We start from the raw sequence: 18,138 nt of genomic DNA, 5'->3' as shown, positions 1-18,138 counted from the left end.
TTTATAGGATTATATTTGTTTGCAGATGTTTGCAGCTATCAGCGAATATTTATCAGCTATTTTGAAACAAAAAAATACTTTTTATCCATAACAGCAAATGAACTGTACAACAGAAAATACAAATGCTATTTATGGTCTCCTCACAACAATGATAAGAAAAATAAACTGGGCCAATATGTCATGTTTGTTAATACAGGGACACACATGTTAATGTGATCTCTGGTCTCCTCTGAGTGAGAGTTATTATAACTGACTGTAAAACGTCAGCACAAGGAAAATAAACTCCACCTAAACTTGGTTTATATCTGACCCAGACAGACTGCAGGTCATAACTTCTTACCTGAAGTTCAGTTCACCTGACACTCGGACCGGCGGCCGCCTCGGGTCTCTGCTCCTCCTGCCTCCCCTTTCCCTCATCCACCTGCTGCCTCTGTGGAAGCTCCGCCATAGCCACCACCAAACAACTGACTTATTTTTACACATCGACCAGCATCCAGCCAATCCGCCATCTTTCATTGTTTATACCGTTACAAAAATAAAAGATCACCATCAGTATGCCCGATTACCAGTCCAGCTATGGTCGTGCCATCAGTTAACCCTTCACGTGCCAGCTGTGACACGCGTGCCCAGGGTTGCCGACCCCTGCTCTAAAGCATCTGATCTGGAATCCTGAGATCAAATATATTTTCCTTTGGCTTTGTTTTCTTCCCATTTGTGGCTTTAATGTAGTGTTACATCCTGTTTGTTTGCTTCCATCTGTATACATGTCCAGATTCACTGTTATGTTTCTATTCTTACATTGCTGTGTGATCACTGTTCCCTCTGCTGACTGATGTGACCTTTTGTATCTCACACTGATACTTGTCATATTTGTATCTGCGCCTGAAAGATAAAAAGTTTTCCACGCTAAAACACAGCTCCACCTCCTGCAGTTCTCCCTCTGAACCACTAGATGTCTCTGTTATCTAAATGAAGACGTGCAGCACAGCAACCACAGCAGTGCTCAGATCACACGTGTCCTGTTATTATGTATAAAAGCATGAAACAGGTGAGACAGGTGGGATCAATATTAATGTTGTGGAAATATATGAAAAAGCAACAGAAGAGTGAAAACATTTCGTGTTTCTAGAAAGATCTTTCAGCTCACAGCTGCTCACAGACTGTATTTACAAGTGACAAACTGCAACTCTACAGTACATCTACAGTATATATCAAATATATTCTGTATTCAAATCTATTGAGTGATGTTTGAAAGTCTTTCCAGGTGAGTTTGATCCAGGAGGGTCTGAAGCCAGAGTCAGACAGAGACTGTGCAGAGACTGTAGAAGGACAGAGCAGCAGCAGAGCAGTCCAGATACACTGATGATCCTCTGTCAGATCCAGAGGGACACTCAGGGATGATGCTGGACTCTACATTGTGTCTGACAGTGGAGCTGTTCTCAGAGCAGTTCACTCTGCAGCACTGACAGTCATCTGCACTTCTTCTCATTCCTCTGTCAGTCACTGCTGGATGAAGCTCTCCTCTCCACCTCCCAGTAACATGGCCCAGTCAGAGCGTCTCTACACACAAGCTGCTGCTGCTTCAACCTCTCTGGATCATCAGGACACAGCTCCTCCTCTCTCAGCACACACACCGTCCTGTTTACCATCGGCTCCACCTGCAGAGAAGAAGGAAGAGCAGAGGAGATAAACGAGTGTTTCCAGAGACTCTTCATCAGCTGTCAGTCAGTGATGCAGCACATCCAGTATAAAGAGCAGCAGGGACTTCAGTGCTGGGACTGTACTAGGACTCATTGTTGCTCCACTTTTTCTAATCTTTGGATTTTTATTGAAGTTGATGAAAATGTTTTTCCCTCCTAGTTTGAGTTTGGACTTTCATTCATTAGAAGAACCTTGGTGTGTCCACTCTGAGCACTGTAGGAACCCCAACAACAAGCAGTCATTGGTCTGCGTGCTGCTTTGTTCAAAGAGCTGATTGGCTGTTGACAGTGTTTGATCAGAGCGTGTCAGCCGTTACCATGGTGACCATAAAGGTGAGAAACAGGAAGTGTTTGTGTCCAATCCTGAAGCCTGTCACCATTCTCCTCTCACAGCTTCACTGAGAAGCTGCAACTTTACAGGAAACACTGGATCTTTGTTTCATACTGACTGTGTTTAGTACAATACTGCTGACAGCACCACCCACTCACTCCATCACTCTACTGACCTCAGAGTCTCCAGTCTGTAGTCTGGACTCTGCTGAAGATCAGACAGCTGCTTCACATCTGGATACTTCAGGTTGTTTCCCAACAGGATCAGCTCTCTCAGATGGGAGGGGTTGGACTTCAGTGCTGCTGCCAGATAATCACAGCTGATCTCTGACAAACAACAGTCCATCAATCTGTATAAAGAATGAAAGATGTAAGTTTATTAGCCAAAGTGTGAGCTTGAAATCATTCAGTGTTTCATCATCTGTTCAGAGCTGAAGAAGGTTCAGAATGTAGAAGTTTAGAAAATGGAAACTCCAAACAGCTGAAGCCAACAGGAAGCAGCTTCAAACAGGAAACTGTGCAGAGTTTCAGACTATATGTCCTGATGCAGCCAGTTGGATTTTGGAGATTTGAATCTCTGTTCTGTGACTAAGTCCTTGAATCATTTCTTCCAGTTGGTCCAACAAGACAGACTAAGTATTGGACATGTGTTGTGGCTCCATTAGGGGAGCTTCTAAATGTGATGTGATGGCCCCTCTGGGTCTGTCAGGTCACAGGACTGAAGAGAGCTCAAACTGGGCACACAGTTGTTCCAGTCTGGACCAAAGACTCTATACTGGGACTGAGGGACTGCTTTGACTGCACCCACTGGGACTTTTTAAAGGCTCATGTTCTCACTTAGATCATCGATTTCTACTTACATTTCTTTCTGGGAAAAATGGGGATTACTTTGAAAACAGGAAGTATTTTCCCCAATAAGCAGCCCTGGATTAGTAAATCACTCCAACATGTTCTCAGGCAGAAGAAGCTGTCTTGTTGTGAGGGAGAGAAGAAAAAGATTGAGGCACAGAAACTTGTTGAAAGAGAGATAAAGCAGCTAAAATCAGGTGTAAAAGTAAGGCAGAGGATGAGCTGAATAAAGGACACTCAAGGCTGGCTTGGAAAGGAATGAAGTCCATGGTGGGGATGCAGGACAAGGAGCAAAGATGAATGTGATGCTGAATCAGCAGAAGACTTGGACTCATTTGATTCCAGCTTTGATATCATTGATTTCAATGAAGAGCTTTGTGATTGTAGCAAAGGGCTGGTAGCTCTGAGAGTCTCACTGATGAGGTGTTTGTGTGGAAATCTCTGAGTGGGACCAAAGAGAGAAAAAGCCCTGGTCCTGATGCTGTGGGAGGGAAATGATTGAAGTGTGTTGTGAGGAACTGACTGGGAGATTTTCACACATTTTCCAGTCCTCCTTGGAACAACAGGAAGTTCCCAGCATATGGAAACAAAGGTTAAGTGTCCTATGGCACTCAGTGATGATGGTGCTGTGGCTCCATGACCTCCACTTCTTTGTAAAGGAACTAACTGTAATCTGAAGCTTCAAATGGAACTAAGACTTCCTCCACTAGGTGGCAGTGTCTGATGAGAAAGTGTTAGTGGAGCTGGCCTGGAGTCAGAAACAGGAAGATGCAGGATTTGGGCTGAAATGGGGAAAAGTGGTTCGCACTAGTGCCTTAAAGCAAGAAGGTTGTAGGTTGAAACTTGTTGGCCTTTCTGTGGAGGTTGGATGTTCTCCCACAGTCCAATGAAATGCTGCTTAGGTTCATTGGTGCTTCTAAATTGGCTGTAGGTGTGGATGTGAGAGAGTGCTTCTCTGTCTCTCTCTGTTGGCCCTGTGATGGACTGCTCACCTGTGCAGGTGGACCACGCCTCTTGCCCTATGACAGCTAGGGCACAGGCTGCAGCCCTGTGAGCCTAAGCTGAATAAACAGTTAGCAAAAATGATCCATAGATGGCCTGAAATCCCCCAGTTAGCAGTTTGGTAGATAGCTATGACATGCTAATCCCATCCAGCAGCTGTATTCTACCTGTAAGCTGATCCCTGCTGAGCCAAAGCACTTTTTCATATACAAATTACAACCTTTAATAGAAACCTATTGGTCAGCATCTTCTTAGCCTGCTGTTAGCTTCATTCCACAGAAAACTGAGAGAAACTAACAGAGTTGATAAAGAATAAAGAGAAATGTGCTGATTTAAAGCCTTTGAAGTGCTTCAGATGATCTCTGTCCACTTCTGTCCACTCATTCATTCATGTAAGCTTTCTAATGCAGCTTTGATCTTCACAGTCTGCTTCATGAAACTCATTCTAACCCTGAATGTCAGAGTGTTCCTCCTTCTCTTTCCCATCATTCATGCTGGCAGTGGAGGAGATTTGGATGTTGGACTGTGTTTTGGATGATGTGTGTATGTTTGTGTTGGACTGCTGTCTGTAAAGCAAACGCACATTTTGCTTTGGATTTCAGTGTCAGACAGACTTTAAGGTGGAATGAAGAGTTGGAGAGTTTCACAGTGAATTATCCAGTGGAGGATTTTTCTTCTTCTTTGAAGGTTTGAAATGTGAACATTGTTCTGCTGCAGTCAATGGACTAAACCAGAGAAGAAGAAAACAGACTTTACCATGAAGATCCTCAGTGTGGATCAGTATAATATCAGCCTGATGTCTGCAGTTTAGTGTCAGCACAACTTTCACATCATATTCATCTCAGCACAACTAAAACATGCTGACTGACCTCAGAGATTCAAGTCCACATCCTGGACTCTCCAGGAAACCACACAGATGCTTCACTCCTGAATCCTGCAGGTTGTTGTTGGTCGAAGACCAGGAGTCATTACTCAGGTCCAGCTCTCTCAGATGGGAGGGGTTGGACTTCAGTGCTGCTGCCAGATAATCACAGCTGATCTTTGACAAACCACAGTCCTTCAATCTGTATAAAGAATGAAAGATGTAAGTTTATGAGACAAAGTGTGAGCTTGAAATCATTCAGTGTTTCATCATCTGTTCAGAGCTGAAGAAGGTTCAGAATGTAGAAGTTTAGAAAATGGAAACTCCAAACAGCTGAAGCCAACAGGAAGCAGCTTCAAACAAACACAACAAGAGAAAAAACTCTGAATGTTTCACATTAAAGTCGTACATTTATCATAAAAACAGGACAAAGACTTGAAAAAGTCGTGTTTTTCCTTCCAGGAACCACAAGGCTTCACTTTTAAAGGTGAAATGTGAAAGAAATGGACATATTTGAAGTCCAACACCTTTTTCCAGTCACATTATTAAAGCAGACAAACTACAAGCTCATTTTCATTCCAACAAGTCATCTTCTGACCTGGACTAACAACACTGGTCTCTATGTGCAGCTGGCTGTGAGACCAGTGCTCAGGGAGCGTCTACATAGTGCAAAGGAAAAACTGTTGTTCAGTCGTTTGGAAAGACAACATTTCTGAAAGCACTCAAACTTCTTCACATTTGTCTTCAGACACATCCTTAACATTTAGGAACTAAATAAAGTTTCAAACATCCATCAAAGACCTGAAATATAGAAAAACAACAACAGCTGCAGTCAGTGAACTCACCTCAGAGTCTCCAGTCGACAGTTTGGACTCTCCAGTCCAGCACACAGAAGCTTCACACCTGAATCCTTGAGGTCATCATTTCTACTCATGTCCAGCTGTCTCAGATGGGAGGGGTTGGACTTCAGAGCTGAGGCCACAACTTCACAGTGAGACTCTGAGAGTCGACACTGAGTCAGTCTGTGATGATAGAAAATATAAAATGTGTTATTATAAAAGCAGAAAATCTGCATTATAAACACAGACTGAATGTATATGAAGACAAAACAGAATGAGGTCATAATCTGATGAATCTGCTCTTCACATCTGTGCTTCAGCTCCTCTTACTGTGTTTGACATGACACAACGATTGAGTCTCTCTCAGACCTGCAGACTTTTAATGAGAATCTTTGTTTGGCTTTAATCTGCAGATGAAGGAGGAAGATGGTGTCACATTTAGGCTTCCATAATGTCCACAGTCTGTCACTGAGATCTGATCCAGAGTCAGAGTGAAGACACACATTTGGACTGTTTCCTGTTTTGACTCCAGAACATTTTGAATGAGTTCAGCTCAGTGAAGAGTTCCAGCTGGAAAGATGATCTCTGTTTGCTACCTGCTGTCAGGTACGACTGTTCACGTCCACACGCAGGAAAAACCTGCTGACTGTTACCAAACGGAGCAGAAATCTCATCACTGGACAATAATGATGAATGAACTCAGAGCTGCTGATATCAGATCTGATTTCAGGGGAACTAAACACAGAAATGATTGGCTCATTTTAGCTTTCTGAGCCATTATCTGCTGGTGTGTCGCTAGTTGGCAGAAAATGATTTGTATTCCTGTTCAGGGCTTCAGTGTTTATGAGTCCAGATCCAGGTGACAGCAAGTCAAAATGATGTTACCTGTCTGTGTCCAGCAGCAGCCTGTATTCACTTTGAATATTGTTATAACCTGACATGGATCAGTTTGTCTTTGATTGGTTTGTAAATGTCACTGTTTCCATTGGACCTGAGTGACGTACAAAGACAGAGAGGGAGAGAAAGGAGAGAGAGGACGGAGACAGCAAAGAGAGAGCAAACACAAACAGGTGAGAGTGGACAGGTGACCAAGGTCAGCAACCAATCAGAGAGCTTCTGTTTGACCCACAGTCACTGATGATGACTGTACATAACCAAGCAGTGTGTTACTCTGATATCAAATATGGATCCTGCTCTTATAATAATGATCATCAGATGATATTATTGTGTTATTTTGTAGCTGAATACGATGTTTGTGTGATTATCAGTGAAAGAAGCAGTGAGGAGGATGGAGAGAGAGAGAGGACAGAGGCTGAAGTTAGAAACACTAAAAGGATTTTTCATGGATTTCATGGATGATTTGAGTGATTTCCAGCAGGACACTTAAACATGTTAGTGGACGTCCTAAAGAACATATTCACTGATATGAAACCCCAACCGGTCGCAGCAGATGGCCGCCCCTCCCTGAGCCTGGTTCTGCCAGAGGTTTCTTCCTGTTAAAAGGGAGTTTTTCCTTCCCACTGTTGCCAAAGTGCTTGCTCATAGGGGGTCATATGATTGTTGGGTTTTTTTCTCTGTATCTATGAAGCGCCTTGAGGCGACTTATGTTGTGATTTGGCGCTATATAAATAAAATTGAAATTGAAAATTGAAACGTGTCATTGAACAGGATTAATATCAGTGGAAACATGGTGGAAACAGCTGTGACTGCATGGATGTGACACACTTCAAATCTGTTCTCCACTCTTGGATTTGGGATCCATGGAGCTGCTGCTGAGTCTGCACAATAAAGGAATGGTGTGGAAGGTTGCAGCGTACGGACACAAACACTTTGTGCTTACAATCTGATTTTATTTTCAACATTAAACTACACTGATCAATGATGTTAATGATCACATCTGGACTCACCCAGCCTTTCTGCAGTTCCTCACAGCTGGAATCAGTCTCTGTCGTCCCCGCTCTGATGTTTTGTACTTCTGCAGGTCCAACTCATCCAGAACCTCCTCTGACATCTGCAGCATGAAGGCCAGAGCTGAGCACTGGATCTCAGAGAGTTTCTTCTCTGATCTGTTCTCTGACTTCAGGAACTCTTGGATCTCCTGATGTACTGAGAGGTCGTTCATCTCCATCAGACAGTGGAAGATGTTGATGCTTCTGTCAGGAGAGATTTTATCACTGTTCATCTCTTTCAGGTTGTTGATGACTCTCTGGATGGTTCCTGGACTGATCTCTGTCTGACCCAGCAGACCTACTAAGAGTCTCTGGTTGGACTCCAGACAGAGGCCATGAAGGAAGCGAACAAACAGGTCCAGGTGGCCATTTTTACTCTGGAGGGATTTAGACATGGCTCGTTTAAGGAAATCATCCAGAGAGGACTCGTTGTATTTTTTTCCCAAAAAGTTCTTCAGCACCTTTGTCTTCCTATTGGTGTGACAGTGGAACTTGTAGACTGCAGCCAGAAACTCCTGAATGCTCAGATGAACAAAGCAGTAGACTGGTTTCTGGAAGATCACACACTCTCTTTTGAAGATCTCTGTACAAACTCCTGAGTACACTGAGGCCTCTGTCACATCCAGACCACACTGCTCCAGGTCTTGTTGGTAGATCATGATGTTTCCTTTCTCCAGATGTTCAAACGCCAGCCTCCCCAGCTTCAGAAGAACTTCCCTGTCAGCCTCCGTCAGCTCTTGTGGACTCGTCTCGTGTCCCTCATGGTACTTGTTCTTCTTCCTCTTTGTCTGAACCAGCAGGAAGTGTGAGTACATGTCAGTCAGGGTCTTGGGCAGCTCTCCTCTCTGCTCTGTAGTCAACATGTGCTCCAGAACTGTAGCAGTAATCCAGCAGAAGACTGGGATACTACACATGATGTGGAGGCTCCTGGATGTCTTCATGTGGGAGATGATTCTGCTGGACAGCTCTTCATCACTGAATCTCCTCCTGAAGTACTCCTCCTTCTGGGCGTCAGTGAAGCCTCGTACTTCTGTTAGCCTGTCAACACATGTAGGAGGGATCTGATTGGCTGCTGCGGGTCGGGAAGTTATCCAGACGAGAGCCGAGGGAAGCAGATTCCCCTGGATGAGGTTTGTCAGCAGCTGGCTGACTGATGACTTATGTGTGACATCAGACAGCAGCTTCCTGTTGGTGAAATCCAATGAAAGTCTGCTTTCATCCAGGCCGTCAAAGATCAACAAAAGCTGAGAGACAGCCAGCTTATCTGCTGTGACCTTCTGTAATGTTGGATGGAAAACATGGAGCAGCTCCAGAAGACTGTACTGTTCATCTCTGATCAGGTTCAGCTCCCTGAATGAAAGCAGAACCACCACACTGACATTTTGGTTCTCCAAGCCCTTTGCCCAGTCCAGAGTGAACTTCTGCACTGAGAAGGTTTTTCCAACACCAGCCACGCCGTTGGTCAGAACCACTCTGATGGGTCTCTGTTGGTCAGGTAAGGCTTTAAAGATGTCCTGGCACCTGATTGGAGCGTCATGGAGGGCGTCCATCTTGGAAGCTGTCTCCAGCTGCCTCACCTCATGTTGGGTATGAACCTCTTCACTCTGTCCCTCTGTGATGTAGAGCTCAGTGTAGATCCTGTTGAGGAGGGTTCTACTTCCTGTTTCATCACTTCCTTCAGTCACACGTTCACATCTCCTCCTCAGACTGATCTTATGTTCATCTAAAACCTCCTGCAGACCAACATCTGCTGAAAGAAAGAAAAACAATGAGACTAAAGAGAAAGAAAACTCTTCAATGTCTGAACAACACAAGAAGTCCAGTTTTCAGAAATGAGTCCATCAGCAGACAGATGTTCAGTCTTACTTTGTACACAGCTGCTCTGACTGGCTGTCTGCAGTCCAGCTGTGGTCCTGGATCTTTCTCCACACTGTGCAGAAGCTCTGATGGTGACACAGAAAAGTCAAAGTGGAGATACTTCTGTCCACCTTTGATTAGACTCATTATAAAAAGGAAAACTACGTTTGAACACAGTCATGTTTCCAGTTCACTGACTTACAGTGGGGCAAAAAAGTATTTAGTCAGCCACCGATTGTGCAAGTTCCCCCACTTAAAATGATGACAGAGGTCAGTAATTTGCACCAGAGGTACACGTCAACTGTGAGAGACAGAATGTGAAAAAAAAATCCATGAATTCACATGGTAGGATTTGTAAAGAATTTATTTGTAAATTAGGGTGGAAAATAAGTATTTGGTCACCTCAAACAAGGAAAATCTCTGGCTCTCACAGACCTGTAACGTCTTCTGTAAGAAGCTTTTCTGTCCCCCACTCGTTACCTGTATGAATGGCACCTGTTTGAACTCATCATCTGTATAAAAGACACCTGTCCACAGCCTCAAACAGTCAGACTCCAAACTCCGCCATGGCCAAGACCAAAGAGCTTTCGAAGGACACCAGGAAAAGTATTGTAGACCTGCACCAGACTGGGAAGAGTGAATCTACAATAGGCAAGCAGCTTGGTGTGAAAAAATCAACTGTGGGAGCAATCATCAGAAAATGGAAGACATACAAGACCACTGATAATCTCCCTCGATCTGGGGCTCCACGCAAGATCTCATCCCGTGGGGTCAAAATGATCATGAGAACGGTGAGCAAAGATCCCAGAACCACACGGGGGGACCTGGTGAATGACGTGCAGAGAGCTGGGACCAAAGTAACAAAGGTCACCATCAGTAACACACTACAACGGCAGGGAATCAAATCCCGCAGTGCCAGACGTGTTCCGCTGCTGAAGCCAGTGCATGTCCAGGCCCGTCTGAAGTTTGCCAGAGAGCACATGGATGATACAGCAGAGGATTGGGAGAATGTCATGTGGTCAGATGAAACCAAAGTAGAACTTTTTGGTATACACTCAACTCGTCGTGTTTGGAGGAAGAAGAATACTGAGTTGCATCCCAAGAACACCATACCTACTGTGAAGCATGGGGGTGGAAACATCATGCTATGGGGCTGTTTTTCTGCCAAGGGGACAGGACGACTGATCCGTGTCAAGGACAGAATGAATGGGGCTATGTATCGTGAGATTTTGAGCCAAAACCTCCTTCCATCAGTGAGAACTTTGAAGTTGAAACGAGGCTGGGTCTTCCAACATGACAATGATCCAAAACACACCGCCCGGGCAACAAAGGAGTGGCTCCGTAAGAAGCATTTGAAAGTCCTGGAGTGGCCTAGCCAGTCTCCAGACCTCAACCCCATAGAAAATCTGTGGCGGGAGTTGAAAGTCCGTGTTGCTCGGCGACAGCCCCAAAACATCACTGCTCTCGAGAAGATCTGCATGGAGGAATGGGCCAAAATACCAGCTACTGTGTGTGCAAACCTGGTAAAGACCTATAGTAAACGTTTGACCTCTGTTATTGCCAACAAAGGTTATGTTACAAAGTATTGAGTTGTATTTTTGTTATTGACCAAATACTTATTTTCCACCCTGATTTACGAATAAATTCTTTACAAATCCTACCATGTGGATTCATGGATTTTTTTTTCACATTCTGTCTCTCACAGTTGAAGTGTACCTCTGGTGCAAATTACTGACCTCTGTCATCATTTTAGGTGGGGGAACTTGCACAATCGGTGGCTGACTAAATACTTTTTTGCCCCACTGTAAGGAGGTCTGGTTTCCCGGCCAGTTTCAAGGAGGGTTAAGGATGGTTTCTCCACCGAAAGGAGGTTTTTCCTCCGCCGCTGAGGGCGTTGAGTGTTTGGTTTCTCCACCAATATGTAAGGAGGATAGAGGTCTTATTGGTGCCTATTTTGTGTGTGAACGAGTGCGGGCCAGACGTGGTCTGTGTGAGTGTGACTGATTGTTGTCTCGTAATGGGGAATAAACTGGGTAAGTCTGCCTTGAAAGGGGATGAAATACATTGCAAAGTATTCACTGGGCAGCACGTAGTATGTAGATCATTGAAGGAAGAAAGTAATGAATTTGTGCACAAAGCAGATGAAACTGTGTGTGTGACTGTGTCTGACGTCACTGTGTGTGTGAGCCACAGAGAGGTGTGAAGGACAAACATCCAAACTCAGCCTGCAGTTCTGTTCTGTGATTCTACATTTGACTATCCATTGAGTTTGGTGTGCACTTCTGCTTTGTTCAGATGCAGGAGGTAGAGCTGGTCACCTACTGATCGGAAGGTTGATGGTTCGATCCCAGGCTCCTCCAACCTGTGTGTCAAGTATCTTAGGCAAGATACTAACCCCAACTTGCTCTCTGATGGATCCATCGGAGTGTGAATGCACTTAGAAAACACTGAGTACAGATACAGTTGTTGCTCCTCCTCCACATGCTTACCTGCCACAGTTTAACTCCGCCTCTCAAACAGTCATGTCACCTGATCTGCATGTTTTGTTGTACGATGACGTCATCTTGCCGTTGACAAGGAGGATGAGAAAAACTAGTTTTGTCCTGCAGATGGCGATCTTGCACCGTGTTCAGAGAGCCGACACTTTGATGATGCTGGTCTACTCAGCTTACTTTTAGCCTGGGTTGGACTCTATATGAGCAGCTTCCACTCTGGTTTCACTGTTAAATACACTTGTTTGATTTCACTTGTAAAAGTTGGAAAATAAATATTAAATTATTTGTTGGTACATTTTTTGCTTCATTTGAGGACTGAACTGTTAAGGTGGAGAAATGAAGGTTAAAATAGTGGTCCTTTAAGTCAGTGCAGATGTATAATGTAATTTAACATGTTGATAATGGTTGTAGTGGGCTTGTAATGTAAATGTGGTCTGATTAAATGTGACATTAATGGTGATGCTGCATAAACCTGATAAAACAGTTCTATTAGTGGGTCTGTGTGATCAGCATCAGTGGGTGAAGGTGAGGCCTTGACTAGTAGAACGTCATGTTGGTGTATGACAACACATGAGCCAACATCAGACTCCGAGCGCTACGATGCTCAAGATCAGAAGATCCAGTGTGACATCAGCGTTACCTGGCAACAGCAGCCCTCAGCCCATCTGACTTTATTGGAAGATATTTACACCAGCAACACTGTTTAGTTTGATATGACGGATTAACAACATGCTGTGATATCCAGTTCATCTGTAATAGATACTGGATCTAATCAGTCAGCAGATATTTGATCACCTTATTTATAACTACACTAGAAACAAACACAACTGTGTTGGTGATTCATGCAAACTTGCATATCAGCCTTTTAAGGTTTTGTAGTATTGAGAACAAAGAGGTTGTGTTAGGGCTGAAAAGCCCGACTTGTTCTCCTCTGCAGGTCATCAAATGCACCACAGAAGTTTGTATTTGCAGAAGCCTGTATATGTTTGATGGCTTTATTATTCCCTGTTCAAAGACAATAAATGTGGAAAATGTCTCATGTAGTATCAGCGTCATTTAAAAATGACTGCAAACATTTAGAGAACATGTGCTGCTGTTTGTCCTACATGTCCAACACTGAACTAACCCTGAAAACGTGATGGCAGGTGGCAGATTGGAGTTCACATGAAATATCGGCTGCATGAAGACTGGAAAATATAGATGATAAAAATATGCAGCCAAACATTTGTGGACATGGATAAACTATCTGATCCAAAAAGCAGGAAGTGACACAGCTAGAAAATGAAAGTGTGTAACAGCTGAAGTCAAATGTAATGCAGAGTTGAATCTGCACTTGGATCCATCTGTGAAAGGTCCACATGTAGGGATCATGTGACATTTTTTCACTTGCAGAAATGGTCCTGTGTGATTTCTAGGCTGTGATATGAAAAACTAGTTCCTAATGGTAGCGATTCACTCAGTAAACATGTGTTTCCTTCACCAACCTCACACACAGATCCAATAAGATCAGGAAGTGGGCAGTATAGTACAATATGTGTTATTTTGTGCTGTACTGCCCAAACTAAAGATCTGCTGAAGTGTTGGAAATGATTCAGATGTTTATTTTGGACGATACAGCAGAAGATCAGACATGAAAGTGGAGATAACACAGAAGACCTGCAGCAAAGGGTCAGAGGTCATACTGGGCCACTGGATTCAACAATGAGCCAATGATCATCAAGTAGTGACTAAAGCAGAGCCCTGACGTTCTGACATTCATCACACAGTTAGAACAAATGTCTGCTGATGACTTCATCTCATGAAACGACTGATAGATGTCAGTTCATTGATCAGCTGAGCTGCTGCTGCTGATCTTCTTCATCGTGCACAGAAACATTCAGCTTGTTTCAATCAGTAAATAACTTTGAACTGTTCCCACTCAAAATGCTGTCAGAACAATGATCATTGTTACTCCCCTCGAGTCTTAATAAAGCTCAACTTGTTCTTTGTGTTTAAACTGACATTTATTTCGGACAGGAGGATTCTTCCACATCTTAACATGTAATGATGTCCAACCACAGCCGATACAATGCCGTCAGAACTAAAAGGAAATACAAACTTAAATGAATATTCTTACTAAAGTCCTTAAGCATTATATACAACGAAACATTCCAACAAAATGATCAATAAAGTACACATTACACCTCACCTCACGATGTGTTTCATCCATTTCATAGGCTGGTTTGCTGCAATAATGCCAAATAATTAGCAACTCTATAAATAGAAGGTAGTTCTGCAAAATCACTCAGTAGGATGTTTGTTCTAATTTGCTATGAGCTCAGAGCGCATAGAAAATAAAACTAATAGGCTATAAAGAGAGATATGAACATATTTAGAACTTACCGGAATGAAATTGTCTGGAGCACCAACAGATATTTGGAGATGGAAGAGAGCTGCACGTCAGCTCGTCTCACAGCTGCTCTCCAGGCTGGACGCCTTCGTTTGGTAACATCGATACACGAGCTGCCTCATGTTGCTTCCAGGTTGGGAAAGAATGAAAAGATAAACCCTTTTCAAGCTTATTCTCTTGCTGGTCGTGCGATCGAACATTGCAGCTGACCACACAGCAAATACGAACCATGGCTGTTGTGTGTGCCTTCGCTCCCTTTTCACTTGCGCTAGACCCCCAAAATGGCAGATCGGGCCAAAATCCTTTCCACGCCCACCCCCGTGACATCACGCTCCAAAGCCCTATAGTATTTTTTTCATATTAATGTAATTTTTCATCTAATTGAATACAATCTATTTGTGTATGATTGTCAGTCCAAAGAGGGAGAGAGGAAAGAGAGGAACGTGAGGAGAAGCACAAGGTCAGGAAGAAGCAGGTAAGCAAACAGACAGGGAGCAGTGACAGGCACAACACAAACTGTTAAACTGACAAAGAAAGAAAAACTGATTTTACTCACAATCTGGAAGTTGTGTCCTCCCTATATTAAAGCTGCTGTACAGAATCTGCAAAACAAACTGGGTTGAAACATTTTTGACCCTCTTTAACAACATTCCAACATAACATGATCATTGATCGGGGAGATTAAAATTAATTATATATTTTTATGTGGTTCAGCCACAACTCTACTAAAACCTCAGCCAGTAATAGGTCGGCTAACTTTTGGACCGTCCAGTTGTCTGTATGACTGCCGCAGTACGTGCACCACATTTGCACACTATCAGAAAGCACCAAACAGCCCTGGTGGAGTGAGGAGCTGTAAAGAGAAGCAGAAGCTCTGTTTCTAAAAATGTTTTAAGCTTGTTTCAAAGATTCTGTACTGCAGCTTTAAATGTTTTCCAAAAGCACACAGACACTTATCAGTGTTTCTCACACTTTTTACAGTGTGGACCACCTGATAAAAATGTCAAGCTCTCCTAAGGACCACTATGAAAGCATGAAACTCATAAATCTTACAACACAAAATTAGTATTATTAAATTAGTAAAATTAGCATCTGCAGTAAAGATTTTTTCATACATTGTATACATTCTACCACAGGCAAAGTTGCCTCCATTTTTATATATATTTTTTACATATTTTGTAATAATTTATTTGTAATAATTTATTCTGTTTCGGGAGTGTTTTTTATGCATCTGTATTATATTATACAAACACATTAAAAGTGAATCTCTGTCCAAAAAATGCACTCAGTTTACTTTTTACTCACTGTGAGCATCATTCATTATTCTCCCCCAGTAATTAAGGTTAGGATATGTATTTATTTTATTCTAATCCATTCTTCTTTTGCAGCATTTAAATAACCTTTATCAGATTTGATGGTTTTGTTACAGACTTTTAAAAAATAGTGTTTTGCTTTTCTTTCACAAATGTTGGGATTAAATTGTGTTAAAATGTACAAAACAGTGATGTCATGTTTTGTGACGAGGACCCAGGCACAGAGAGACTTGATGAATTTAAGAATCTTATGATTTAATAAAGAAATTTGCAGACTTGCACAGAGATGGTAAAATTATGATGACTGATAACGGAGACGAAGACAACAGACGATGAGGACAGGGAGGAACAGGGGTTTAAATTGTTAAGGTTCAAAATATTGGGGATGGACACCAGAGGAAAAACCCACAATAACAACACTGGTCCGGTCGGGTTGAGTCAAACGATGATTTAATGATCATACACGTGGGAGATGGACACTGTATGCAGACAGTCTCAGATCTCAAAATGGTGGAGCATTGCTCAAACTCTTATAGCCTCTGGTTCTCCCATCTTATCATAAAAGCCTAAACATTCACATGTTTTCTCTCACACGACGCCTAAGCTACAACCTTGGCTCCCTGTTTATCTGCTCGTGCTGAGATGGGGCAGAAAACTCCAGCATGTTCTCTTCTAATCAGACAAATAAGGCGATGACTTTCTGCGAACAGTATTCCTTATAACTCAACAGTATAATGCATCATAAACAATATCATTCATTCACAATAAATCAGCAGTCTAATGCAATGCAAATCAGTTTAAATACTGCAATAACTATCACCTTCTTCTAATTCAGGAGAATAATGCCAACTTAAACTACATAATAATTCACAATCTTTATTTCGGGGTCTAACATGGCATAAAATAATATCATAATTTTACAATTCCCCCTGATGAGCTCATTATTCTAATGAGCTCACAAACACCCTGTAGCCCAGTGTGGCCGGGTTCATCTCTTCTCACTCCTGAGGTCCTTTGTCCCCCTGACGGGCAAACCATATGTAAGATGACCTCTGTGTTTGCACAAGTCAGGTGCAAGACAAACTATTACTACAAGGATAGCAGGTACAGATGACACTCCCCTGTTCTCCCACAGCTTTATTTGGTGTTCCCTTATACCATTCAGACGTAGACTAGAACCTCTGTCCGAAGAGCTCCTAACCTCTATTTTATTGCTGCAGCTACCAGTGTCGTCCAGTTGCGTGATCCTCTGTTCTTCTTACTTCAACCTCAGGGGTTAGACAACCCTTCAGTCGTGACACAGATCAGGGGATTATTCTGCCCCGATTTCAAACAACGATCTGTGCATCCTCGGGTCCTGTGTCTCCCGTGTATCCTCCAGAAAAGAACAGGAAGGCGTCCCCCTTTTGCCCAAGAGCCTCTCGAACCTCGTTGGTCTGGTGTTTCCGGATTTCCGCCAACCCCTTCATGGTTATTGCTGTATTTATGGGATTCATCCTTTTGAAGTGACTAGCTGGAGCCCAAACGCCATGACCCTTGGACCCAGTTGGTGTCTCGGCAGTCACTGTATCTGTCTCTGCTGCCAAGGATCCTCGCATATCTGTAACCTCGTCTGGTGTCTGTTCCTTTCTCTGTAAGAGACAGAAAACCAAAACACCCCTCTTCCTAGCCCTAATAATCTAATGTTATTATCTACTGACCTTCTAGTGGATGGAAATAATGATAAATAAATAATGAATTATGCTTCTCACTGATTCTCTACAAAAGACCGTAAACTTCTCGGGCCACCATTAGCTTAAGCTTTACCATTCCTAAGTTATTAAAGACACAAATCAAGTTATAAAAATGTTCAAACAATCCTTGTTTGATGTTGAAACCCAACTTCCCCCCCTTTTTTGACACATTCCAATGTGTCAAATCAACAGAACTAGAACATTAAAAGAAAAGGTGAGGCAGGCACCACGTTACCCAGAATATTAAGTTGATCTGCGTGCAATGTCCTGACTCAAGTATTTTTAATATTTTAATGAATATCGTCTAATTAACTGCCACTACTTATACCTAGCAAAAGACATAATTGAATAAAAATCACAAAGAATAACATGATCTTAGTGTTATGTAAGCGCATGCAGCCCTCCATGCTCGAAGTCACTCCACACCATAGATCAGTCAGACCTCGCGCTGACTGTAGCTTTTGACCCTTATTAACTTGAGCGCAACTCTATAATGAGCAACAAACTGCAATATGTATATAAATTATCATGATTACCCCTGCAAAGAAAAATTAAATCAATATCCTAACACCTGTAAATAAAGGACTAATCAGAGGTTATAACAATCACAGGGACACAAATGTTAGAATACGGTCAAAAGCTTCTATAAATGCTCGTTGCATAAGTCTCATACAACAATAAAATGCTGATATTAAAACAACAGTAAAACACCCCCTTTTGTCCCATTCAACCTGACACATAAACGTTTATAGATGGCTCTCTTAAATTTGACATTCTCCTGATTTTTCTTCACTGACCACAGCAGGGGAAACTCTGCCAT

General features: G+C 42.7%; 1 protein-coding gene across 1 annotated transcript in view; it reads right to left on the bottom strand.

Moving 5' to 3' along the window:
* The window catches only part of LOC145425144 (NACHT, LRR and PYD domains-containing protein 12-like), a 596,587-nt gene that overhangs the window by 271,395 nt on the left and 307,054 nt on the right, over positions 1 to 18,138 (bottom strand). The window contains exon 13 of the mRNA XM_080298036.1: positions 4,751 to 4,945. Within this exon, the coding sequence (XP_080154162.1) occupies positions 4,751 to 4,945 (195 nt within the window). The remainder of the gene's footprint in view (positions 1 to 4,750; positions 4,946 to 18,138) is intronic.

This window comes from Astatotilapia calliptera, chromosome 3 (genome assembly GCF_964374335.1).
Source record: "Astatotilapia calliptera chromosome 3, fAstCal68.1, whole genome shotgun sequence".
NCBI lineage: Eukaryota > Metazoa > Chordata > Actinopteri > Cichliformes > Cichlidae > Astatotilapia > Astatotilapia calliptera.
The sequence above is the reverse complement of the archived record's forward strand: the minus strand, read 5'-3'. Positions and strand labels throughout refer to the sequence as shown.